Raw genomic sequence first — 26,024 nt, 5'->3', positions numbered from 1 at the left:
TGATGCCAGGAGGAATTTGGGTTTAGAGTGCTGTCTTTAAGGCATATCTCAAAAGTCATTTCTCTGTAAATTTTCCTACCATTCTCTTTTGTGGAATCAGTTATACCATCTGTGTTCTCATAGCACATGCATGTGTATGTGCCTCAGTTATAACCCTTATATCATATTATATAATCTGTGTAATTTAGGTTATTATTGTGAGCTGTTCAAGGTCAAGAGCATGTCATATTTATTTTCACGTCCATAGTGTTTATCACAGTGCCTGGCACATAGTTGAAATTCAGTCAATATTTGTCAAATGAATATGTGAAACCCCATTTACCCTACCACCACTTAAAAACGTTTGGTCCCTTGATTGTTTTGAAGAAATGCTTATGTAAATGTGTATTCAATATTTACGCAATTAAATATTTCTTCAAGAAATACTGTTGAGTGCCTTCTGTGTTTGCCTTTTTTTTGGTCACTTGGACCCACTACCAACCTGATACTGTTGTAGGGGCTGTGGATGTACCTGAATAAAATCCATTAAGCCTCTGAACACGCTCTTACGGGGGAAGTACTCTGGAGGGCTACAGTTATTTATATGTGGGTCTACAATAGTTTATTGGTTTGTGTGGACATTCATTTTCGGCTTTAGATTGTGAAACCTTAGAGGCGTTGTTTTAAATCTGAAAACTCATTGTTCTAAATGACTCTGATGCTTAATCATGTATGCATGGGTGCTAAATAAATACTTCTGGATTATTTTGTTCATAGTGTTGTTTCCTTTAGAGAATGGTGAGATTCATCCTGTGAAATTTGCAACCAAACATAAGGAGGAAATTACTCACTTTTTAATTGTTCCTTTCTTAAAGATTATGGTTTAAGGATGAAGTGAGTTTGCAAAGGGAATTTACAGTATAGTTTGGAAAACATTGAAAGATCTATTTTATTCTTTCTGATTTCTTAAAGTTTTTTTTAAGAGAAAAAGTAATAAACGTACATGGTATAAAATTAAAAGAGGATAAAAAAATAGAAAACTTCCTCTTATCCAAGACTATAAGAGCTACTGCATATCTTTTCATAAATTTTCTAAGCATTGAAGAGTACCGCCCCACACACATATATACACACACAACCGTTTTCTCCCCAAATATGGGAGCATTCTGTACCTTCTATTTTTCACTTAATATTGTATTTCATTAATTCTAGGATACTCAATCTTTTTACATTTTAACATGACTGAAATTGAGATGTATCTTATAGTCGATAGTATCTTACAATCATCATAGTCTTGGATTGACATCCATTTCTTCCAAGGAGGATGTTTGCTTCTGTCAGTCATGTGTTCTTACTACCAGCCTCATACTACTTTAAATTCTGTGCTTGACAGTTTTGGGGCCACACTGATTATTACATTCTCAAGGAATTTTTTTTTCTTCTTTCTGTTCATTTTCAGGATTGAGATATGCAAGTTTCCTTGGTGTATCTTTTCTATGTTGTAGGTTCATTTGTCTTTACCTGTATGCAGCTTTATATAGGCGTCTCCTATTAGACTCCCATCTTGGGCATTTCCTTTTTTGGTAGTAATAATTTAAAGGTATGTCTTACATCTGATAGCATCCTAGACTCCACGGCATAAGTATTATCTTGGGGTCCTCTTTGTTTCGAAAGTTGAGATTATGTCACTTCTTTTCACAGCTGCATCATATTGTATTGAAAGTATGTTGTAGGGGAGGAAAAATCTCTACCCTCTAGGTTCTTCTGGCTGATCTAGGAATCAAATTGATGTGTGACGTAATAACAGGAGAAAATCAAACAAATTTAATAATGTGTATATATCAGAGAAACCCAGGAAAGTGAGTAACTTACCAAAATGGCTGAAGCCAGCACCTTAAATACCATCTTAAGCTAAAGATAAAGGAGGATGTTGGGGATAGTGGTTTGGGACTTCAAAGGAGAGGAAGGCAACTCACATGGAGATGGAAAAGCAAATGCGCAGTAGACGAATGTTTCCTAGGCCATCTGTAGACAATGAGACCCCAGAGAGAACTTTGATAAAATGGGCCTTGCTAGGTGCCCTCCTGTCTACCATACCTACAGTTAGTTATCTATGGTGAGAACTCCTTCCTGGAACAGGCCTTCTATCTTAAATTCTTTCAGGAAGTTATGGGGAAGGTCAAAATTTGTTTCTGAGTCTTTTGTTCTTAAAAATAATCAGGCCAAAGAGGGGCTGGCTTGGTGGCCCAGTGGTTAAGTTCAGCACACTCTGCTTCGGTGGCCTGGGTTTGGTACTGGGTGTGGACCTACGCCACTCTGTCAGCCGTGCTATGGTGGCAACTCACATCCAAAATAGAGGAAGACTGGCAACAGATGTTAGCTCAGGGTGAATCTTCCTCAAACAAAAAGAGGAAGGTTGGTGACAGATGTTAACTCAGGGTGCATCTTCCTCAGCAAAAAAAAAAAGTAATCAAGCCAAAGAGACACATTTTGGGGTGGCAAATTCTGAGCCCTCACAATGTACTATGATTTTTATGTTGTCCCTATTTTTTGCTACCACAAACAAGGTAGGAATGAAGGTCCTTATAAATATGGCCTTGCAAACATATAGAAGAATACTTATTTCATTGACTTAGCAGTATTCCAGGCATTAAGAGAATAGCAGCAAGATAGAGTCCCTGCCCTCATGAAGGTTACATTCTTGTTTTTTCCAGATTTATTGATATATAATTGACATATATTGAGAAGTGTAACATTGTGTAAGTTTAAGATAGACAACGTGATTTGATATATATATATATTATGAAATGATTACAAAAATAGGGTTAGTTACACATCCATCACCTCACATAATTACCACTTTGTGTGTGTATGTATGTGGTGAGAACATTTAAGATCTACTGTCTTAGCAACTTTCAAGTATACAATACAGTATTATTAGCTGTAGTTACCATGCTGTACATTAGATCCCCAGAATTTATTCATCTTATAACTGGAAGTTTGTACCCTTTGATCAACATCTGCCTATTTCTCCCACCTCCCAGCACCTGGCAATCACCAATTTACTCTCATTTCTATGAGTTTGGTGTTTTTAGGTTCCACATATAAGTGATATCATACAGTATTTGTCTTTCTCCCACTTACTTCACTTCGCATAATGCCCTCAAGGTTCATCTGCATTGTCACAAATAGCAAAATAAAATTTTCTCCTTTTTTATGGCTGAATAATATTCCATCCTGTGTATATGTGTGTGTATATATATATATATTATATACCACATTTTCTTTATCCATTCATCTGTGGGTGGACACTTAGGTTGTTTCCATGTCTTGAGTATTTGTGAATAATGTTGCAATGCACATGGAGGTGCAGCTATCTCTTAGAGACAGTGATTTCATTTCATAAAGTTTACATTCTGTTTGAGGAGTAGAGGGGAGGAAATAATATAATTGCAGATAGTTTTGAATATGCAGACAACCAAGAAAGGGGTCAGTGAGAAATGTGGGGTAAGGGATAGTGGTCATGCTGGTTCATATAGGGTGATTAAGGAAGTAACATTTGAGAAGAGACCTGGATGGAGCAAGAGAGTAAGTCAATAATTACCTTGGGATGAGCATTCTAGGCAGAAAGAATTATTGCAAAGACCCATAGTTGGGAATGACCTTGTGAGAATGCCAGTGTGGTTAGAATAGAGTGGGCAGGTAGAAAGTGAAAGATAAAAAAAGGGGTGAGGGTGGAGGAGTAGGGGGATGGGAGAGAGTGAGAGAGAGAAGGGGGAGCCAGTTCATGGCCAAGTAGGTCCTGGCAAAATGTTTGGGTTTTATTCTGAGTGTGCTGAGTAGCCTGGGAGAGTTGTAAGCAAGAGTGACTAGATTGGATTTATGTTTTTGAAGGGTCGGTGGGAAATGCGCTGTAGGGAAGCAAGACTAGAAGTGGGAGGAGCAGTTGGGAAGCTGTTGCAGCAGTTCTAGGTCAGCAGTCTTCCCAGCGAAATAACCTGCTTCTAGAAGTAAAGAGTACTTCAGAGGTACTCAAAGATTTTCTAGGGATACAAGGACACAGATGATTTTATGAAATCAATTTCCAGATCATCAACTTCCATATTTACCCTTTCCTGTGAAAAATCTACTGTCTTGAAACCCTGCCTTTTTGACATTGCATCTTCCGAGTTCACAATTACCCCTTTGCTTTACAAAACAAAGGCATATCTCTGATCCATTCTAAATGTTACATTCATTGCCCTAGGGCCTGGGCTATGAAACTAAGGGACAATTAAAAACATTGTCGTTGGCAAAACTTTCTTTAGTTAAGGCATCAAAGACTTCTTTTTTTGTCTCTTTCTGTAAATGGTGAAATGTGGCATTAGAAGTATTGAGATATTCTGAATTCCTTACATGTTGTAGTGAGGGTTGTGGGACTGGTAATGATTTTTGTTCAATGACATTGCCTGTGAGATTATTATCAAATGATGATACAAAATAACTCTCACAATGTGATTTATTGATAAAACATCCAGACTCCAAAAATAGTAACATTAATGTTTTTAATGAAGAAAGACTAAAGGTATCAGTAAAAATGTAAATGAGCTTAATATTTTTACATAGACCTTAAAGTGGCCTTTGAAACTTCGTGTAACTTCAATTAGTATTATTCATTGAAAAAACTAGGAAATTGTACAACAGTACAGAAAAGTTTATAACACCTGGTGCACTGTTAAAAGATGTCACTACATTTACATCAATATGTTTTGTTCAGAAACCACTGTCCTTCACAGCATACGTGTAGAAGTAGAGGATGTTGGTTGGGTTATAGGGGAAAATTGCTTTACAGATTGATGAATACATAGAAGATTCCAGTTATTCCCATTAATAATTTATGACTGTTCTTCCATGGAAGAAGATGGCATTAATAATGGAATTTTGGTATTTGAACTCTTTTAAGGAATACAACTAAGAGATTTTATAGAACTTGGAATACTTTGAATTGATGTTATTTGAATAAATTGAGAATGGTGCCCAAGTACCTCCAGACATGGAACCATAAAGAATGGGGCAAAGGGGACCTCATTGCTCATATCTGTACCTTAAATCCTATTTTAATTTAGAAACACTATATTCCCAAACAGGCTTTTGTTGCCTAAAATTTGAATCCTGATTTCTAAGGAATTCAACGTTGATCCTAAACTATAAATGGTGTTAAGTTCAGGACATTAAAATTGCATCATTTTAAAATGATATATGAGGAAATAGAATTAACTCACACCTGGCTCATAAAAAAAATAGGGTAGCTTGTCATGAGGATGCATATGAGCACATTTATTTGTACTGAAAAATGAAATCAAACTGTTTCTGATAGAAATTAAGTGTGATAGAGCTAATTGGTTTTTTTCTTCCTATTTATTTTTTGGTTGAGGTAACATTGGTTTATAATATTGTATAAATTTCAAGTATACAGTATATTTCAATTTCTTATAAATTACATCATGTTCACCACCAAAAGACTAATTACAATCCATCACCATACACATGTGCCTAATCACCACTTTCGACCTCCCCCCTCCGCCCTTTCCCTCTGGTAATCACTCATCCAATCTCTGTTTTTATGTGTTTGTTTGTTTGTTTTTTGGTGAGGAAGATTGGCCCTGAGCTAACGTCAGTTGGTAATCTTTCTCTTTTTGCTTGAGGAAGAGTAGCCCTGAGCTAACGTCTGTGCCTGTCTTCCTTTATTTTGTATGTGGATCCCTGCCACAGCATAACTTGCTGAGTGGTAGGTCCATGCCTGGGATTTGAACTTGCAAACCCCAGACCACCAAAGTGGAGTGCACTAAATTTAACCACTAGGCCACAGGGCTGGCCCCTGTTGTTGTTTTTATCTTCTGTTTATTAGTGAGATCATATGGTATTTGACTTTCTCTAACTTATTTTACTTACCCTCAAGGTACATCTGTGTTGTCCCAAATGGCAAGATTTCATCCTTTTTTATGGTCGAGTAGTATTCCATTGTGTATATATGCCAAATCTTCTTTACCCATTTGTCCTTTGATGGGCACCTAGGTTGCTTCCAAGTCTTGGCTATTGTGAATGATGCTGCAGTGAACATAGGGGTGCATAAATCTTTATGTATTCATGTTTTCATGTTCTTTTGATAAATACCCAGCAGTGGAATAGCTGAATCATATGGTAAATCTATTCTTAACTTTTTGAGGAATCTCCATACTGTTTTCCATAGTGACTGCACCAGTTTGCACTCCTACCAGCGGTGTATGAGAGTTCCCTTCTCCCCATATCCTCTCCAACACTTGTTATTTCTTGTCTTGTTAATTATAGCCATTCTGACGGATATGAGGTGATATCTCATTGTACTTTTGATTTGCATTTCCCTAATAATTAGTGATGTTGAACATCTTTTCATGTGCCTGTTTGCCATTTGTATATCTTTTTTAAAAAAATGTTCAGATCTTTTGCTCATTTTTTGATTGGGTTGTTAGTTTCTTTGTTGTTGAGATGTATGAGTTCTTTATATATTCTGAGTATTAACCCCTTACCAGATATATGGTTTGCAAATATCTTCTCCCAATTATTAGGTTGTCTTTTCCTTTTGTTCATGGTTTCCTTTTCTGTGCAGCTTTTTAGTTTGATGTAGTCCCATTTGTTTGTTTTTTCCATTGTTTCCCTTTCCTGGTCAGACCTGGTACTTGAAAATATGCTGCTCAGACTGATGCCAAAGAGTGTACTGCCTATGTTTTCTTCTAGCAGTTTTAGGTTTCAGATCTTACATTTAAGTCTTTAATCCATTTTGAGTTAATTTTTGTGTGTGGTGTAAGTTAATGGTCTACTTTCATTCTTTTGTATTTGGCTATCCAGTTTTCCCAACTCTGTTTATTGAAGAGACATTCCTTTCTCCATTGTATGTTCTTGGCTCCCTTGTCAAAAATTAGCTGTCCAGAAATGTGTGGGTTTATTTCTGGGCTCTCAGTTCTGTTCCACTGATCTATGTGTTTGTTTTTGTGCCAGTACCATGTTATTTTGATTACTATAACTTTGTAGTATATTTTGAAATCAGGGACTGTGATACCTCGAGCTTTGTTCTTTTTTCTCAGGACTTCTTTGGCTCTTTGGGGTCTTTTGTTGTTCCGTATCAATTTTAGGATTCCCTGTTCTATTTCTGTGAAAAATGTCATTGAAACTTTGATAGGGATTGCATTGAATCTGTAGATTGCTTTAGGAAGTATGGATATTTTAACTATGTTAATTTTTCCAATCCAAGAGCATGGAATATCTTTCCATTTCTTTGTGTCTTCAATTTCTTTCAACAATATTGTATAGTTTTCAGTGTATGGGTCTTTCACTTCTTTGGTTGAATTTCTTCCTAGGTATTTTATTCTTTTTGTTGCAATTGTAAATGGGATTGTATTCTTAATTTCTCTTTTTGCTACTTCATTCTTAGTGTATAGAAATGCAACTTATTTTTGTCTGTTAATTTTGTATCCTGCAACTTTACCATATTCATTTATTATTTCTAAAAATTTTTTGGTGATTTCTTTAGGGTTTTGTATATATAAAATCATCTTATCTGCAAATAGTGACAGTTTCACTTCTTCCTTTCCAATTTGGATCCCTCTTATTTCTTTTTCTTGTTTGACTGTTCTGGCTAGGACTTCTGATACTATGTTAAATAAGATTGGCAAAAGTGGGCATCCTTGTCTGGTTCCTGTTCTTAGAGAAATAGCTTTCAGTTTTTCTCCATTGAGAATGATATTAGCTGTGGGTTTGTCATATATGGCCTTTATTATGTTGAGTTACTTTCCTTCTATACCCATTTTATTCAGAGTTTTTATCATAAATGGATGCTGTACCTTGTCAAATGCTTTCTCTGCATCTATTAAAATGATCATGTGATTTTTGTTCTTCATTTTGTTAATGTGGTGTATCACGTTGATTGATTTGCAGATGTTGAGCTATCCCTGCATCCCTGGAATAAATCTCACTTGATCATGGTATATGGTCTTTTTAATGTATTGTTGTATTTGATCTGCTAATATTTTGTTGAGGATTTTTGCATTGATGTTCATCAGTGATATTGGCCTGTAATTTTCTTTTTTTGTGTTGTCCTTTTCTGGTTTTGGTATCAGGGTAACGGCTTTGTAGAATGAGTTAGGAATCTTCCCCTCCTCTTCAATTATTTGGAAGAGTTTGAGAAGGATAAGTATTAAGTCTTCTTTGAATGTTTGGTAGAATTCACTAGGAAAGCCATCTGGTTCTGGACTTTGATTTTTTGGGAGGTTTTGATTACTGTTTCTATCTCCCTGCTGTTGATTGGTCTACTCATATTCTCTATTTCTTCTTGATTCAGTTTTGGAAGGTTGTATGATTCTAAGAATTTACCCATTTCTTCAAGATTATCTATTTGTTGGTTTATAGCTTTTTGTAGTATTCTCTTATAACCTTTTTTATTTCTGAGGTGTCCATTGTAATTTCTTCTCTTTCATTTCTGATTTCATTTAGTTGAGCCTTCTCTCTTTTTTCCTTGGTCTTTTTTTCTTGGTGAGTCTAGCTAAAGGTTTGTCAGTTTTGTTTATCTTTTCAAAGAAATACCTCTTGATTTCATTGATTTGTTTCTCTTGTTTTTTTAGTCTCTATTTCATTTATTTCTGCTCTGATTTTTATTATTTCCTTCCTTCTCCTGATTCTCGTCTTTGTTCTTCTTTTTCCAGTTCCTTTAGGTGCACTATTAGATTGTTTATTTGAGATTTTTCTTGTTTATTGAGGTAGGCCTGTATTGCTGTAATCTTCTCTCTTAGAACTGCTTTTGCTGTATCCCATAAATTTGGCATGTTGTATTTTTCTTTTCCTTTGTCTCCAGGTATTTTTTTGTTTCTCCATTGATCCAATTGCTGTTCAGTAGCATTTTGTTTAATTTCCACATATTTGTGGCTTTTCTGATTTTTCTCCCTGTAGTTGATTTCTAGTTTCATACCATTGAGGTCAGAAAAGATGCTTGGTATTATTTCAGTCTTCTTAAATTTATTGAGACTTGTTTTGTGGCCTAATATGTGACCAATCCTGAAGAATGTTCCACGTGCATTTGAAAAGTGTGTATCCTGTGGTTTTTGGATGGCATGTTCTTTATTTATCTACTAAGTCCTTCTGGTGTACTGTGTCATTTAAGGCCAATGTTTCCTTATTGATCTTTTGTTTGGATGCTCTATCCATTGGTGTAAGTGAAGTGTTAAAGTCCCCTACTGTTATTGTGTTACTGTCTATTTCTCCTTCTATGTCTGTTAATAATTGCTTTATATATTTAGATGCTCCCATGTTGGGTGCATACATATTTCTAAGTGTTATCTCCTCTTGTTGGATTGTTCCCTTTATCATTATGCGTTGCCCTTCTTTGTCTCTTCTCACAGTTTTTGTTTTAAAGTCTGTTTTTTCTGATATAAGTGTTGTTATCCCAGCTTTCTTTTTATTGCCATTTGTGTGGAGTATCTTTTTCCATTCTTCACTTTCAGTTTGTGAGTGTCTTTAGGTCTGAAGTGTGTCTCTTGTATGCAGCATAAATATGAGTCATGTTTTTTTATCCAGTCAGCCACCCTATGCCTTTTGATTGGAGCATTTAGTCCATTGACATTTAAAGTAGCTGTTGATAAGAATGTACTTAATGCCATTTTGCTCCTTTTTTTCTGTGTGTTTTAGTTGTTCTTCTCTGTTCCTTTCTTCTTCTCTTGCTCTCTTCCCTTGGGGTTTGATGGATTCCTTTAGTATTATGTTTGGGTTCCTTCCTCTTAATTTTTTGGTATTTATTATAGGTTTCTGCCTTGTGTTTACTATGAGGTTCATATATAATAAACTATGTATATAGCAATCTATATTAAGTTGATAGTCTCTTAAGTTTGACCTCTTGCCAGAAGCTCTACTCTTTTACTCCCCTCCTCCCACATTTTATGTGTTTGACCTCTTTGTGTGTGTTTCTGTTACCCTCTTATCATAGAAATAGATAACTTTAGTACTTTTGTCTTTTGACTTTCATATTAGCTTCATAGGTTGATGATCTGATACCTTTATTGTATCTTTGCTACCTTTACCAGTGAATTTATTGTTTTTTGTTTGTTTTGATAATTTTCTTATTCCTTTTTCTGGTCTTTTCTTTTCCACTGAAATAAGTCCCTTTAGAATTTCTTGTAAGGCTAGTTTCTTGGTGATAAACTCCTTTAGTTTTTGCTTGTCTGGGAAACTCTTTATCTCTCCTTCCATTCTGAATGATAACCTTGTTGGATAGAGTATTCTTGGCTGCAGGGTTTTTCCTTTCAGCATTTGAAATATATTGTGCCACTCCTTTCTAGCCTGTAAGGTCTCTGCTGAGAAGTCAGCAGATAGCCTTAGGGTGTTTCCTTTTTATGTATCTTGTTGCCTTTGTCTTGTAGCTTTTAGGATTGTCTCTTTATCTTTAATTCTTGACATTTTAATTATAATGTGTCTTGGTGTCGGCCTCTGGGTTTATCTTGTTTGGTGCTCTCTGTGCTACCTGTACCTGGATGTCTGTTTCCTTCCTTAGGGTAGGAAAGTTTTCAGCAATTATTTCTTCTAATATATTCTCTACCCTGTCATCTCTCTCTTCTCCTTCTGGGATACCTATAATACAGATGTTAGTACACTTCTTGTTGTCCCAGAGGTCCTTTAGACTGTCCTTGTTTTTAATTCTTTTTTGTATCTATTCAGCTTGGGTGATTTCCTCTAGTCTTTTGTCCAGCTCACTGATCTGTTCTTCTGTATCATCTACTCTGCTATTGAGTCCCTCTAGTGAATTTTTCATTTCTAGTATTATATTCTTCATTTCTGATTGGTTGTTTTTTACATTTTCCAATACTTTGTTGTAGTTCTCACTGAGTTCACCCATTCTTCTCCCAAGATTAGTCAGCATCCTTATGACTATTAGTTTGTACTATTTGTCAGATAGCTTGTTTATCTCTGTTTCATTTAGTTCTTTTTCTGAGGATCTGTGCTGTTCCCTTATTTGGAACATATTCCTTTATGTCCTCATTTTGCCTCTTTCTCTGTGCTTGTATCCATGTATTAGGTAGATCAGCTATGTCTCCTGATCTTGGAGAGGTGACTTTATGTAAGAGATGCCTTATGAGGCCCAGCAGTGTGCTTCCTTCTTGTCACCAGTTCCAAATATTCTAAGAGTGTGCCCTGTGTGGGCTATGTTTGTCCTTCTGTTGTGGCATGGTTGCTCTTGCTGAAGATGCCTAAGGAAGCTAGGCTGTCCTGCTGGCTAGCTGGTTGTAATATTCAGCTGCATGTGGCTGCTATGATCCCTTCAGTCACTTTATCAGGCATGAGGAGCCCTAGCAGACTTGGCTGCAAGGTCTAGTAGCACATTCCTGTTACAGTTTTTCTGTTAAGTGAGTAGGCCCCCAGCATGGCTGGTTGCCAGGCTCAGGAGCTCACAATTGCTGTAGGCCTCTGGTCTGCAAGGCTATTGTCAGCTCTCTCAGAAGTGCAGCTGAGTGGGGCCAGCACCAGGCATGGGAGAACCCAATTGTTTCAGGCTTTGGAAGGTGGGGCTGATCCCCTATGTGGCTGTTTGAGAAGCATTAGTCTGCTGTACCTGACAACCCCCACCACCCACAGGCTCACACACCCCCTCAACACAGTCCTGCCCCATGCTCACGCCTTGACCCAGTGAAGCAGACCCAGTCACCCCACTGCAGAGGCCTCACACCCTCCACCAATGCAAGCCTGTCCCTCATGCATGTCCTGCCCCTCAGAGGCTGATCCACTCACCTGCTGCAGGGGTTCCAGGCACCCAGGCTATGCAGGCCCATAAGTTGCCTAAGGGCTTTTTGTTGCGTGGGGCCAGTCCGTAGGGTGGGCTGCCTGCCCTGGCTGAGCTGGATTAAATTGGTGCTCTAGTGGGTGGGGCAGACCCCTGTGCTAACAGGCTTGGGGAAGAACTCCAATGGTGTCTGCCAGCATCTGTGTCAGCACACAGATAGTAGGTCACAATAATGGCTGCCACCAATGTCTCGGTCCCTGGGGAGGTGGTCCCAGCCTGGGGAGATCTCACCATTCATTGAGATGCATCCAGAGCCTATCAAGTGAGTCTCTTTTCACCAAAGGACTGTGCACCTTTCTTTCTGGTGATTTTAGGTTGCTTTCTGAAACAGGTGAATTTTTGTGTGGGCCCTTTAAGAGCAGGCTTCTCTCCGCTTATGTTCCATAGCTTTTCTAGGGCTATTCCCTGTTGTAGTTAAGAGCCAGCAAAGCCAGACATTATGACATTCAGTTTTGCTGAGTCCAAAAGTTGCTTATTGTGGTAAAGCTCTCCCACTCAGATCACCCACACCTCCATGGAAGGCTTTGTTCCTTAAGATTCCTCCCAACCAGCCATGAAGCATCACTGCTAGAAGATGAGTTTTTTCCCTCCAGAATGGAATTTCTGCCTCTTCCACCTCAGTCAGGACTGTCCCTTCGTGTGGGAGTTCTTTTTATCCAGTTTTCAGTTCTCTCTCAGGGGTAATTGTTCCAAGAGTAGTTGTCAATTTGTTACATCCATGGGAGAAGGTGAGTTCAGAGTCCACCTATGCTGCCATCTTGACACAGGATCCCTGGCCAATTGGTTTAAATTTGAAGGCTGGGCTTTGCTAACTAGGTAAATAGTAGACATTTTTTATACTTTGAGCAAAATCTGCAACTTAAGAGTTTTGATCAACTTAAACCAAGTGGTAAGATATAATAATTTTATCAAAAATATTATTTTGATTTTTCCATTTCCAGTAATATTAGGCTTAATATTTTTTGGATCAAACTTTCTGCTGAAAACAATAAATAATGCTGACTAAAATATATACATATAGGTCAAAACTATCCTCTTAAAAGCATTTAAGTGCTGATAATATGTTCAGAAATTATCAGGAGAAAACCTAAATGAAGGTAGGAACTGAAGAAGTAATGGACGCACTAAAACTGTTTTTATCATGAGGACATCGCAGAACTGGGCAAAATTTGAACTTTGGTCTTGCATAGCAACAATGAAAGCCAAGGACAGTGAAATGATGTCTTCAGTGTGCTGAAAGTAAATAACTGGCAACTTAGAATTCAATATCAGCTCACATATTCAAAAGGTTTCAAAAATAAAGGTGAAATAAAGACACTTTTTCAGGCAAAAACTGAGTTTGCCACCTGCAAAACAGATTAGTACATAAGGTATAAAACAGTCATCATAATGATAATATATGGGTTTAAAAAAGTATTATACACAACACCTAACAACCCCAAATGTTCATCAGTTGATGAATAGATAAAATGTGGTATATACATACAATGGAATATTTTTCAGACAAAAACTGGAAATATTGATACATGCTATAGCATGGATGAACCTTGAAAATATTATGCTAAGTGAAAGAGCCAATCACAAAAGACCACACATTGCATGATTCCAGTTATATGCAATGTCAGAATAGGCAAATCTATAGAGAAAGTAGATCAGTTGTTTCCTAGAGCTGGGGGGTTGGAAAGAAATGGGAGGGATGACTGCTAATGGTTATGGGGTTTCTTTTTTGGGGGTGACGAAAATGTTCTAAAATTGATTATGGTGGTGGTTGCACAACTTTGTGAATACACTGAAAGTCATTGAATTGTATACTTTGAGTAAATTGGATGGTTTGTGGGTTTTATTAGTAAAACTGTTATAAAAAGATACATGACAACAATAATGTATAATTTGGGTTAGGGAAGGATAAATTGAGTTAAGATGCTCTGAAGTCCTTGTACTATTTGGTAGTAGGATAAATGTATTTATATATTAGGTATGTATGTTGACTTTCTAGGATAGCTGCTAAAATGATATAGAGTGTAGAACTTTCAAATTAGTAGAGGGAAAATAGTGGATTGATAAACAATAACCAATTGAAAAGATATCAAGAAAGAATACAAAAAGAAGATAAAACAACACCCCAAAATCAAAAGAGAAAGATCATCAGATTGGTTAAAAAAATAAAATCCAACAATAATTTTTTAAGAACACTATCTAAAGAATAAAGATACAGAAAAGTTGAAAGTAAGATGATAGAAAAAGACATGCTATGCAAACACTAGAAAAATGAAAGCTGATATAGCTATATTAATATTGAACACAACATTAAGACAAAAAGAAAAACACTTCTAGAAATAAAGAGGCCATTTTTGTAATGATAAAGATTTGACTAACCAAGAAAATATCATTTTAAATTTGTATATACCTAACTGAAAAACCTTGAAATATACAATACACAAATTCAGAAAACTATCAGGAGAAATAGACAAGCCCACAACCATAGCAGATTTCCTCTTTCAATAATTGACAGAACAAGCATTAGACACTCAGTAAGGATTTAGAAAATTGGAACAACATGATGAACAAATCTAATAAATTAGACGTATTTAGAACACCACACCCAACAACTAGAGAATTTTAAACACATATTTTTTTCAAAATTGACCATATCCTGTGACATAAAACTATTCTCAAAGTTCAAACATTTGAAACAATTCAGAGCATGTAGTATAACCTCAGTGAAATTAAGCTAAAAAGTGAAAGAAATCAGTGATAAAGAGGAAGACATAATATGCTGGAATTTTTTAAACATTCTAAAATGGGTCAAGAAGTAATATATGGAAGTCAGAAAATATTTTTAACTCAAAGATAAGGAAAATATTTCAAAATTTGTGGAATGTACCTAAAGCAATACTCAGAGGGAAATGTGTAGCCCTAAATACTTATATTAGAAGAAGAAAAAAAACTAAAAAATTAATGAACTAAACATTCTTTAAGAAGTGAGAAAAAGGCTAAAACTCAAAGTAAGGAAAAGGAAGGAAATAATAAACAGAAATACAAAAATTAATAAAATAGAAAACGTTCAATAGAGAGGCTTAATAACCTCATATCCTTCAAGTCTTCGCCATATGTTACCTTCTCCGTGAGGCCCACCCTAGTCACTCCATTTAAAATTGTAATTCATCCCTTCCCCAGCTACTCCTGCAGTCTGGAGTCCCTTTGCTTTCTTCCATAGCACTTTTCACCCTCTAAAATATTTTATAGTTTATTTTTAATGTTTTTAAAGTTGTTTTTGTCTCTCTCTTCCAATTTGAATATAAGCTCATAAGTGCAAAGATTTGTCTGTCTGTTTACTGGTATATCTCAAATGCCTACCACATGTTAGATGCTCAATATTTCTTAAAACAGTTGAATGAATGAATTTATTTCTTTGAAAATACTGATAAAATGGACAGTTCTCTGGTAAATTTTGTCAAGAAGAGCAAAAGGCATAAATAATCAATATTAGGGATGAAAAGGAAGAAAGGACTTTGACATTAAATGACATTATTTGAACAGTCTGATATGTCAATAAATTAGAAAACTTAGATGAATTAGACAAACAGCCAGAAAAAAATGACTTACTCAAACTGTTTCATGAAGAAATAGAAAACCTGCATAGTCCTATAATCATTTAAGAAATTAAATCACTGATTAAAAAGCTTCCCAGAGAGAAAATTCTAGGTCTATAAGTCTTTGTTAGCTTGTTCTTCATTCAAAGGTAAATGATTTCATTTGTATACAAATTCTTCCAGAGCATGAAAAAAGAGGGAACACTCCTAATCCATTTTGAGTTGCCTGGGTAACCTGAGAATAGTATGAGAAAGGAAAATTGAAACCCATTCATGAACATAAATGCAAAATTTCTAAGCAAAATGTTAGCAAGCTCAATATGGAAGTATATTTAATGATAATAAATCATGACCCAATTCAGTTTATCTCATGATGGCAGAATTGGTTTAATATAAGACATTACGTGAATACAATTAGATTGAATTAGAAATTCAATTACTGTACCTTACCATTTAGTAGGTTAAAGGACACTTCCTTAGCCTGATAAAGGTATTTATATTAAAAACAACAACGACAACAAAAGCCAACTACCAGAGAAGCAAAAGTACTGAAATTAACCAATATTGACTTGGATAATGATTATGGGAGTGTAAATTGAAATAATTACTTTGGAAAATTCAGCTTTAATAACATTGAAAATGCACATACTTACCAGTTTTACTCCTAGGTATAACTGTAGAAAAGCTTGCAAATGGACACCAGAATGCATACACTAGAAGATTTATAGCAGCATTATTCGTAATAGTAACAAACTGGAAACCATCCAATGTGTATCAGAAGAAGAATGGATAAATAAGTTAACGAGTTTACTATTCAGCAGTGAAAATATACAGCTATGGCTGTATCCACCAATATGGATGAATCTTACCAACCATAATGTGTATCTAAAGAAGTAAATTGCACAAAAGGATAAATATTGTATTATTTTACTTATATGAAATATCTGGAGTAGTAAAATTCATAGAGACAGAAAGTAGAATGGTGACTGACAAGGGCTGGGGTTGGGGAAAAGGGAAGTTAATGTTTAACGGATACAGAGTTTTAGTTTGGGATGATGAAAAAGTTCTGGAGATGAGTGGCAGTGATGATTGTACAGCAGTGTGAATGTACTTAATGCCAATGACCTGTACATTTAAACATGGTTAAAATGGTAAATTTTATGTTATGTATACTTTACTACAATAAGAAAAGAAGGAAATCACATACCTTGAGTATAATAGTATTTATGTAAAGTGCAAAAATAAGCAAACTGTATTGTTTAGGAATACATACATATGTAATAAAACTTTTAAAGAAAACAAGAAAATCATCACAAACATCAGTGATTATCCCTAGGGGTAAATTTTTTTGGTAAATCAATATAATTGTTGGCATATGATATGGAAAGGATTCAAAGAATTGCATGATATAGCTGTAACAAACCTGTTCCCGTTGGCTTTTTAATATAAACCAGATTTCTCACTTCTCATATTTGTAAAAATTAAAATAGAATCTGTCTGAATCCTTGTTTCATTCAGCAGTAGCTAACACCTATCCACGGATCATGAACTAACCAAGAAAAAGAGAAAAACCAACCATCTCATCAAGAGATGCATATCCAGTAAAATTTCACTTTTTATGTTTAATATTTACTTATCAAAATATGTAATATAATATGTTGCTTCATTCAATTGTATACTGAAAATAATTAGAATGCAATTCAGAAACTTACAGACAAGGAAATAAAATTTTGTACGTAGTTTTGTAACAGCTGAATATGATAGGAGGATCAACAAAACTTTTTTAAGTGTATTACGTTAAGATAAGATTCTGTGAGGGAATGGGAATGGAAACATGAGTTTACAGAGAAAAAAGATTAAAATTTTTATTAAAGTAAAGCTTGTTCATATTTTTTTAATTGATGATATTGGCCATTAAATCACAATGGTATGTAGATTCCATTGGATATATTTTAAATAGTGATGGATATATTTGAAAGAGTGATGTAAAAGTTTTATTTTTTTATGTCATATACTGCAAAGTACAACGTTTGCAGCTTGTGATGAAGTTTTCAATGCCAACTTAAAATGTGTGAAGGGGTACATAGTTTTTCAAAATTCTTTTAGGGAATATATGAACAAGTAATTTTAAAAGTTACTGATCAACTACAGCTGAGGAAGAGAAGCCAGAAAAGAAGTCTGAGGAGTAACCTGTGAGAGAAGAAGCAAAATCAGACAGTACTAACCCAAAGGCCCAATGAAGAAAATATTTTAAGAAGGAGGAAGAAAAACTGTCAAATGATGACGACAGATGAGTAAAATGAGAGCTGAAAATTGACCATTGGCATTGGAAACACTGCCATCTTAAGGTTCATTGACAAAAGAGGTTTTAATGGAGGAACGGAAACCAAAGCCCAGTTGGAGTGGGCTGTGCAGAAAATGGGAAAGTGGAAGCAGTGGGCAACTACATTCAGGTGGTCTGATATAAAGAGTAATGGAATTGGAGCAAAAGATGGAGAGGGATGTGAAATCCAGAGAGGGAGAAATTTATGAACAACTAGAGGTGTTAACTACAAACAAGGGCCAAGTCTTAAAGGGACAGTGAAGGACAGGATCCAGTGTAAGAGTGGCAAGTTCAGCCTGAAATAGCCATAGGTACAGACAGTTCATTCACTGTGATGGGAAGGAAGGTAGACAAAGATGTTAGGTAGGTTCAAAGATTTGGTGTGTAAAGGAGATTTTTCTCTCCTCAAAATTTCTAGTGATATCAGAGGTAAGGGCAACAGCTGAAAGTAGAAAAGAGGAGAGGATTTGGGAGGTTTGAAGAGTGAGGGGACTGAAATAGTAGTAGGAACACTGCATGGTGCTTAGAGCCATTTAAAATCTGTGCTGATAAACTTGAGCCTGTATATTTTTCTCTGGCAAGGTTCAGCTGTTCATATTACTAGCACAGAATAAATGGGAGTGTTGAGCTTAGCTAGAACTAGGAGTCTGCCAGCTGAGCTTCTCAGAGGGAGTGGAAAATAGGGAGGTGGAGATATATATGTCAGTGATTATGGTGATGAGCTGTGAAATCTAACGTGGGTAAAGAAGTGAAGGTATGAGAGGGGTTGATGGACAGTGAAAAAGTGGTAGGGCTAATGGATTGGAGATTTCAAAGGAGCATCCTGTAGTTGGTGAGCCACAAAGAGAAGATGGTCGCCCAAGAGTCTGTATATCCCAAGGATTATCTACTCTATTGATTCCTAAATTGAGATGGTGCTTTTCTCTTTCTATACTCTCACTTAGGGAAAACGGAGGGGGGTGGTTATCACCCAGATAGTTCTCAAGTCTGTATTCTGCTAAACCTCAGTTCTCCAGTTTCAATGCCCCCAAGCATTGTCTAGATGTTCCACCAGCACTTCCTACTACTAATTATACTTAGCCTCCTTTAAACAGTTTCTCTTTCAAATTTACTTGTTCTAGACTACCATTCTTCTTTTTGACTGTTTTCCTGACTCCTTCCTCTCCTTGCCTCCAATTTTAATCATTATCAACTAAGTTAGCTTATAAAATATTTATTGGGTCCATTCTCCTACCTGAATTTCCATTGCCATGACTTTAGTTTATTAATATTGTTAATAGTTACCAAGATGTTCTCCTCTTTATAATCAATTTTTTCCCCTAATACTAGGTTAGTTTTAAAAATTATATTCTTAATAGCTGCAGTTCTTCTCAAAAACTTTTAGGGGATTTCCAGTTCTTTTAGGGGGTTTCCACTTCTTTTAGAATAATGTGCAAACTCTATCGCATAGCTTTTCCATTCTCATTTCCATCATCACCTCTTCTTGGAGTCTTCCCAAGGTCCGCTGAACTTGCTGGGCTTTCCAGTGCTCTCCATTCCGTATCTTATACCTGCATTTCCCTCTTCTTGGGATATCTTCCCCTCATAGCTCAATGTTAAAATCTTGTGGGCACAAATTTAAATACGACCTGCTCTATAAAAACTCTACTTGATCCCAGCTGTTGAAAATAATCTCTCCTTCCTCCAAACTTGCAAAATAACTTTCTGGAAATCTGTTAGTCATAAAAATGTCTTTAATTTTTATAGATGTAGCAGTATTAAAACTCTTTTTGCATGTATTTTATTTTAATCTTTACAACAGTGAAATAAAGTTCTGTTTAGCAATTTTAAGGATGTGGACACTGCAAATGAGAGAACTATTTAAATCATATATACTTGTCACTGTCACTCTTGCCTTTGAATCATTTATATGCTTATTTTTCTTACTTGTTTCCATACTTTGTCCTCAATGCACTTAGCCAAGGCTTTGCACATAGTAGGAAGTTATATTTGAATGAGTGAAAGACTGGATTCATGGAAGCAAATTTGGGTGCATATTAATAGCCTTTTTTTATGTTGTGGCCTTTGTTAAGCCTGGCAATAAGAAAAAGAAAATCAGCAAAGCTGAACGATTGAGGCAGCTACAAGAGGAGGAAGAGAGACGACAAAAAGAGGAAGGTACAAAATACACTGATACTATTTTTGTATGCAGGTAATACTAATAGTAGGTTGGTATTTCCATAATCCAGCCAATGTTTTTTTTAAAGAATTTTCAAAATTCTTTAATTTTTCATATTTAATCTGTTTTATAATAGATACCTACTATTTAAAGGGTCCCCAGAAAGTTCTGTTAGTACACACCATACACTTTTGGATATATCTTAAGAAGAGTTGCCAGATAAAATCTAGGATGCCCAGTTAAATTTGAACTTCAGGTAAACAACGGATAATTCAGGATAATTTGCCCCATGCAATATTTGGGACATACTTAAACCAAAAAAAAAAAAAGTCTATTGTTTATCTGAAATTCAAATTCAACTAAGCATCCTGTATTTCTATCTGCTAATTCTGGCAACCTTGTCTTGAAATGTTTGTATTTCCTGATTAAATTAGGGGCATTGACACTGATTGTGCAGTAAGAATTCTGAAACTCAAATTCATTAAATATGGGAAATATACACTAGCAAGAAAGACACACAGCAGCCTAAGTTCTTATAGTTTAATAATACTTACTTGCCAAATTTAAAGAGGACTGTCATTTGTTAAAAAAAAAAGTCAATTAAAAGTTAAAAGTATTGGTTATTTAAAATACCAAAAAGTGATTTTAAAAATCTGAATATTTCAAGTGGTTGTAGCTTTTAGCATTAAGAACAGCTGTGGACTCAGATTTGGGTTTTAAAAGTCTGTCCTCAGATTCCATGTTGGCTTTTTATGGATAACCATATAAATCCTTTTTAGGTGACTCATAAGAAGAATACAATATCAGGGTCTAGATCTTGGGGAATGTTTTATTAAATTGGGTTGAACTCATATCTTTAACTTATATTTCACGTTTTGTTTTTAATAGTGAAAGCAAGAGAAGATTTAGGTAATTGCTTCTAATGATGCAGATGTCACAAGATTATAGAAATCTTCTGAAGATTTTACCTCTCCTTAATTACTCATGATAGATCTGCCATTTTTTCTTGGTTAAAATAATTATTGGATTGCTATAAACTTTTGGAGGAGAGAAATATAATGTGGGCCTATTTTTCTGGCTAGAAATTTTGAGAGTCATGTTACTTTTTTGAAGGAAATCTAGCACTTGTCTTATTTCTAGCACATAATAAAGGTTGTAAATATACAAAATATTCCACCACCACATCTTGAAAATATTTGCGGTAGCTTTCAGGTCTTAAAAATAGATTGATTTAATCACTGAGAAAAAAATTTTTTTGGTTCTTTAGAGGAAGCCCGTTTGAAATATGAAAAAGAAGAAATGGAAAAGCTTGAAATAAAACGAATCGAGAGAGAAAAATGGCGACAACTTGAAGCAAAAGTAAATAAAAATTAATAATATTATTAATGAAGACTTCAGCTATGTGGCTATCAGATCTGTTTGGCCATTTAATGTCATTCTCCCCCATAGCTACCAGTAATATTTAGGCCTATATGAACTGGTTTAACTCATTTAATCCCACCATAAAATTAGTGACATTATTACCCACATTTCACAGATCAGGAAATTGAAGAATGGAGAAATTAAGCAGCTAATAAATTGCAGAGCCAGGACTTAAGACATAAGCAGTCTTGCTTCAGAGCTCATGTTGGTAACCATTAAGTTATTATTCTCAACCTGTTTTATAGATAATTAAACAGAACCAAAAAAAAATTTGAAATTTTACCTCTCCTTTTTTAGTTTCACTTCTCTTTTTCACCAGAATTTTTCAGATCAGTAGTTCTGAAAGATTTTGTTCTCAGGACAAAACCTCATTACTATTAACAATTGAAGACCCCCAAGGAGCTTTTGTTTATGTGGGTTATATCTATCAATATTTACCATATTAGAAGTTAAAAATGAGAAATTTTAAAAGACTTATATAGACATTAAATATTGTTAAAAATAAACATAAAAATAAGTACATTAACATATTTTTAAGAAAGAAAATACCTATATATAATTATATATGTAATTATATATACACATACATACACATTGCATATATTATATTAATTGTTTATATAATTATATGTTTTATAATTTATATATAAAATATATGTATAAATATATAGTACATATATATTTTATATATAATGTATATAATACATATATGTATACATATATAAAAATATATGTATATTATATATAAATATTAAAATATATTTTATAAATTATATAATTTGTATAATTATTGTAATTATGTTATATAATTATATAACATCCACATATTAGTATATAACATATATAATTATATAAATGTTTTTATGTATGTATATATAATTATATAACATATATAATTATATATTTTATATTATATATTATATATTTTTATAATTATATATTATATAAATATATAATTATGCATATATAGTTATATATGTATATTTAATTATATATATGTAAAATATATAACACAATTTTATATATAATTATATAACTATATATTCTTGAGCTATAGTTGACATATAACATTATATTAGTTTCTGGTGAAACATGATGATTCACTATTTGTACATATTTTAAAATGATCACCACAATAAATCTGGTTTACATCCATCACCACACATTATATATTTTTTTAAATTAGGGAAGTGAGTAGCATTGTTTATATTTTAAAAATCTCTTTAATGTCTCACTTAACAGAAGACAACTGGATTCTCATGTCTATTTCAATATTCCATCTGTTACAATGTGTTGCTTTGATTGAAATGTATGAAGAAAATTGCCTGCACATAGATGTGTAGTTGGAAAAAGGAGAAATACTGTAATAGCCTTTCAGATAATTGTGGATATTCTTCTTTGATACTATACCAAAACTCAATAAGTGGTAGTTTCTTAGTGTGGAATCTGAAACCATATCAATGAACTTTTCTTACTCTTACACTAAAACATTGATTTGTCTTCCACTTTGAACAGATCTTGTATTCATGCATGATTTTGCAACATCGTGCATTGTTACTTGCAAAAATTTGGTTCACTGAGTTATTTGCTTCCAAATATTGAGAGATTTTTATTATTCACTATAAAAAGAAATCCTATGCATTAACATCATCTCCAATCAAATTAGAAATGTCTGAGGATTGGGAAACTATTAGACTCACAGTGGTAGATACAAATTTTCTAAAATTCAAATTTATTTGAAAGTTTGAATTTTATCATTGGAAACAAATACTTTGAGTTGTTTCCTGGAAGTGACAAGCTCAATTCATTAATTTTTGAGAGAATGTCTGCCAAAATACTCAAATAATTGCACAAATATTTATTTCTCAAGACAGTATTGTTCTTTGATCTTCAGCAGAAGTGCTTTATGCATAATTCCCATTTTATCACACAGAATATTAAAAAGATGTATACTTAAGGGTTGACATTGAATAAAATTAATAATTTTCACTTCTTCATCAGGTCAGTCTTATGTAAAACTGGCTGTTTACCGCCCCTTCCCACCAAAGAACAGGACTGGTACAGTTTGTGCCTTGATTCTCGCCAAGGTGCCAGCAATTGTTTACACCATCAGGGAAAATGTGTACACTAGGAAAAAGGCTGATAATGTCTTAGTATTACTATGAAAATAGATTTGACCTCAGGGATCCTGAGTCTTGGGGACCCACCAGGAGTCTGCAGATCACACTTTGCAAACCACTGCTCCAGATGAAGCCTTTTGGAAATGTCAGTTACATTCAAACTAATTTTAGTATTCATTTTGAAACTTAATACTTTGCCAAGTAAATTTTAGAGGCTCCTTGTGAAATGCAAAACTGAAATTAAAGAGCAGATCAATGTATCTATCCCCATGCAACAGGATCTAGAAAGGAGAAATGAAGAACTTGAAGAACTTTATTTATTAGAGAGGTGTTTTCCTGAAGCAGAGAAATTGAAACGAGAGACTAGATTGCTTTCTCAGGTGAGACTAACCTCTTTTTGAGCTGATACGTTTGTACCACAAGAGGGAGTTATAGTCTGATATCCTTTTTAATCCAAAGAAACTTTAAATTTGTCTATAAAAAATCTCTCATCTGACGAATCTCTCACATTGCTTGTAGCAAAGTAAATTCACATAGCTTTGTAGAAAACTGTTTGTCAATAATAGCCTTGAAATTTTTATATCCTTTGAGTCTGATTTAATTTTTGGGAATCTATACTGAAGAAATTATCCTAAATTAAAATATAAAAAGTTTGACCTTAAGGTAATCTAGTGTTGTTCAAAACAGCGTAGCTTTGGAAACACTATAGGGGATTATCAGGAGAAAAAGCAAAAACTGTAATAATATGGCAAAAGATGATTATGGTATAATTTTAAGCAAAAAATTGTAAGTACAATATGATTACAAATGTAGAATTCGCATAGACTACAAAATGAATGGAGGGACGCATACTAAGATGCCAATGGCAATTAACAGTTAGTAATAATTTGAGAAACAGAAATCAGCCCAAGTATTGGCTTCTGTAAATACAGGAGCTATATGATTAGAGAGGAAAGCGAAACAAAACCAACTCACTGTTTTAAAAGTAAAAGTATGACAATAAATAGAATTTCTATTTATTTGAATTATCAAGGCTTATAAATTATTTTGATGAAGGGGAATTTGGTTATTTTAAGGATATCTCAAGTAACTAAAGCTATAATATGGTTTTTGCCTAAATTGGGAAAACTAGGTTATGAGAACTCATACTTTGGAAAAGAAGTAATTTAATCTTTGGCTGAATTTTCACCAGTGTGAACATTCGAACGTTTTACTTCACAGTGGAAACACTACATTCAATGTGATGGGAGTCCTGATCCTTCAGTATCCCAAGAAATTAATACCTTTATTAGCTTGTGGAAAGAGGAAACAAATGAGACTTTTGAAGAAGTGATTGGAAAAAGTAAACTAGTGCTAAATGTAAGTTCTTAAGTATTATTCTATAATTTTAAATTATTAAATTACAAATTGTCTGATACTGACTCCAAAAATAGAAATAAATTAAACATAGTATTTGGCAATTAATAATACTACTGCTTCCTTGGTTATGGAGAAAAATATTTGCTAATCTTTTCATTTTCTGTTTTAGTTTTACATTTCCTAAAAACATCTTGCCATCTTCAATAAGGTCAACATAACATAAATGTGAAACATTAACTATATGTGTGTCTAATTCAAGCCAAAATTTAAAAAAAATCTAGTTGCATTCATTTATGTGGATAATTTGTGGAGGGAAAGTACATGATTTTATCCTCAGCTGGAATTATCCACTATTCAGTGATTCAGTACACATGTTTTTTAATGTTAACTATGTGCCAGGCACCTACTCTTTCAGACACTGCAAGTACAAAGATGTGTAAAAATATCCTACCTTCTAGTTCTGCGAATAGGATGGATAGGCTAGCCTGAGGAGTTACCACTTTATAATGCACTTAAAAATGCTAGACAAAGAAATTTTTTAAATGACATTTAAATCCATTGCCTAGCTCAAAAAAAGTAAGGGAAAATCTTAGAGGCTGTAAAAACAATTCAGAAAAGTGGGCGAGTCTCGAATTCAGTGGCTTCCCAGAGAATATCTATCTGTTAACCCCTGGTGACTTAGCCCTCGTTCAAATGACCATCAGGAGGCAAAGCCTAGGGTACACGCAAGGTGGCAAGTTGGATCAGAGCCCTTCTATATGGCTGGGAGCCTCAAAAAGATATTCTGGATATTAGGGAAAAAACCTACTCTGCAAAAAACCTACTCTGATAAGAATTTGTTTGGCTCATCTTTAGCTTAGTGAAGGGAAAACAGAAATGTCTCTACTGAGAATTCTTAATCACAAGTGAGTTAGAAGTCGGACTGGAAGAGTTTACTAGAATACAGCACAAAGTGATAAAGAGATGGAAAATATGAAAGAGTAGTTAACAGACATGTAGGATAGAGCAAGAAGGGCTAAAAATATATTGGAAAGGAGTACCAGAAGGAGATGGAAAAGAATGAGGGAGATACAATATTCAAAGAGATAACGGCTGACAATTTTCCAGAATTGAGGAAAGATAAGAACCTTACGATTCAAGAAACCCAGCACATCCCAAGTTAGGATAAATGGAAAGAAATCCACACTTAGGCATACCTACATAATAGGAGAAACTAGAAGGAATTCACTCCTCT

General features: G+C 34.5%; 1 protein-coding gene across 10 annotated transcripts in view; it reads left to right on the top strand.

The window, feature by feature from the left end:
• Positions 1–26,024, top strand: part of DNAI7 (dynein axonemal intermediate chain 7) — a 76,492-nt gene that overhangs the window by 4,272 nt on the left and 46,196 nt on the right. For 5 of the 10 annotated variants that reach the window (XM_070619326.1, XM_070619328.1, XM_070619324.1 and 2 more), the window contains 4 exons: positions 19,804–19,888; positions 21,157–21,248; positions 23,710–23,811; positions 24,653–24,790. The exons of 2 other annotated variants lie outside the window; for them this stretch is intronic. In XM_070619326.1, coding sequence (XP_070475427.1) covers positions 21,189–21,248; positions 23,710–23,811; positions 24,653–24,790 — 300 coding nt within the window. In that variant the 5' untranslated portion in view covers positions 19,804–19,888; positions 21,157–21,188. The remainder of the gene's footprint in view (positions 1–19,803; positions 19,889–21,156; positions 21,249–23,709; positions 23,812–24,652; positions 24,791–26,024) is intronic. 3 more of the 10 variants (XM_070619330.1, XM_070619325.1, XM_070619329.1) reach the window with 1 other exon arrangement.

Source organism: Equus przewalskii, chromosome 5 (assembly GCF_037783145.1).
Source record: "Equus przewalskii isolate Varuska chromosome 5, EquPr2, whole genome shotgun sequence".
Taxonomy (NCBI): domain Eukaryota; kingdom Metazoa; phylum Chordata; class Mammalia; order Perissodactyla; family Equidae; genus Equus; species Equus przewalskii.
The sequence above is the reverse complement of the archived record's forward strand: the minus strand, read 5'-3'. Positions and strand labels throughout refer to the sequence as shown.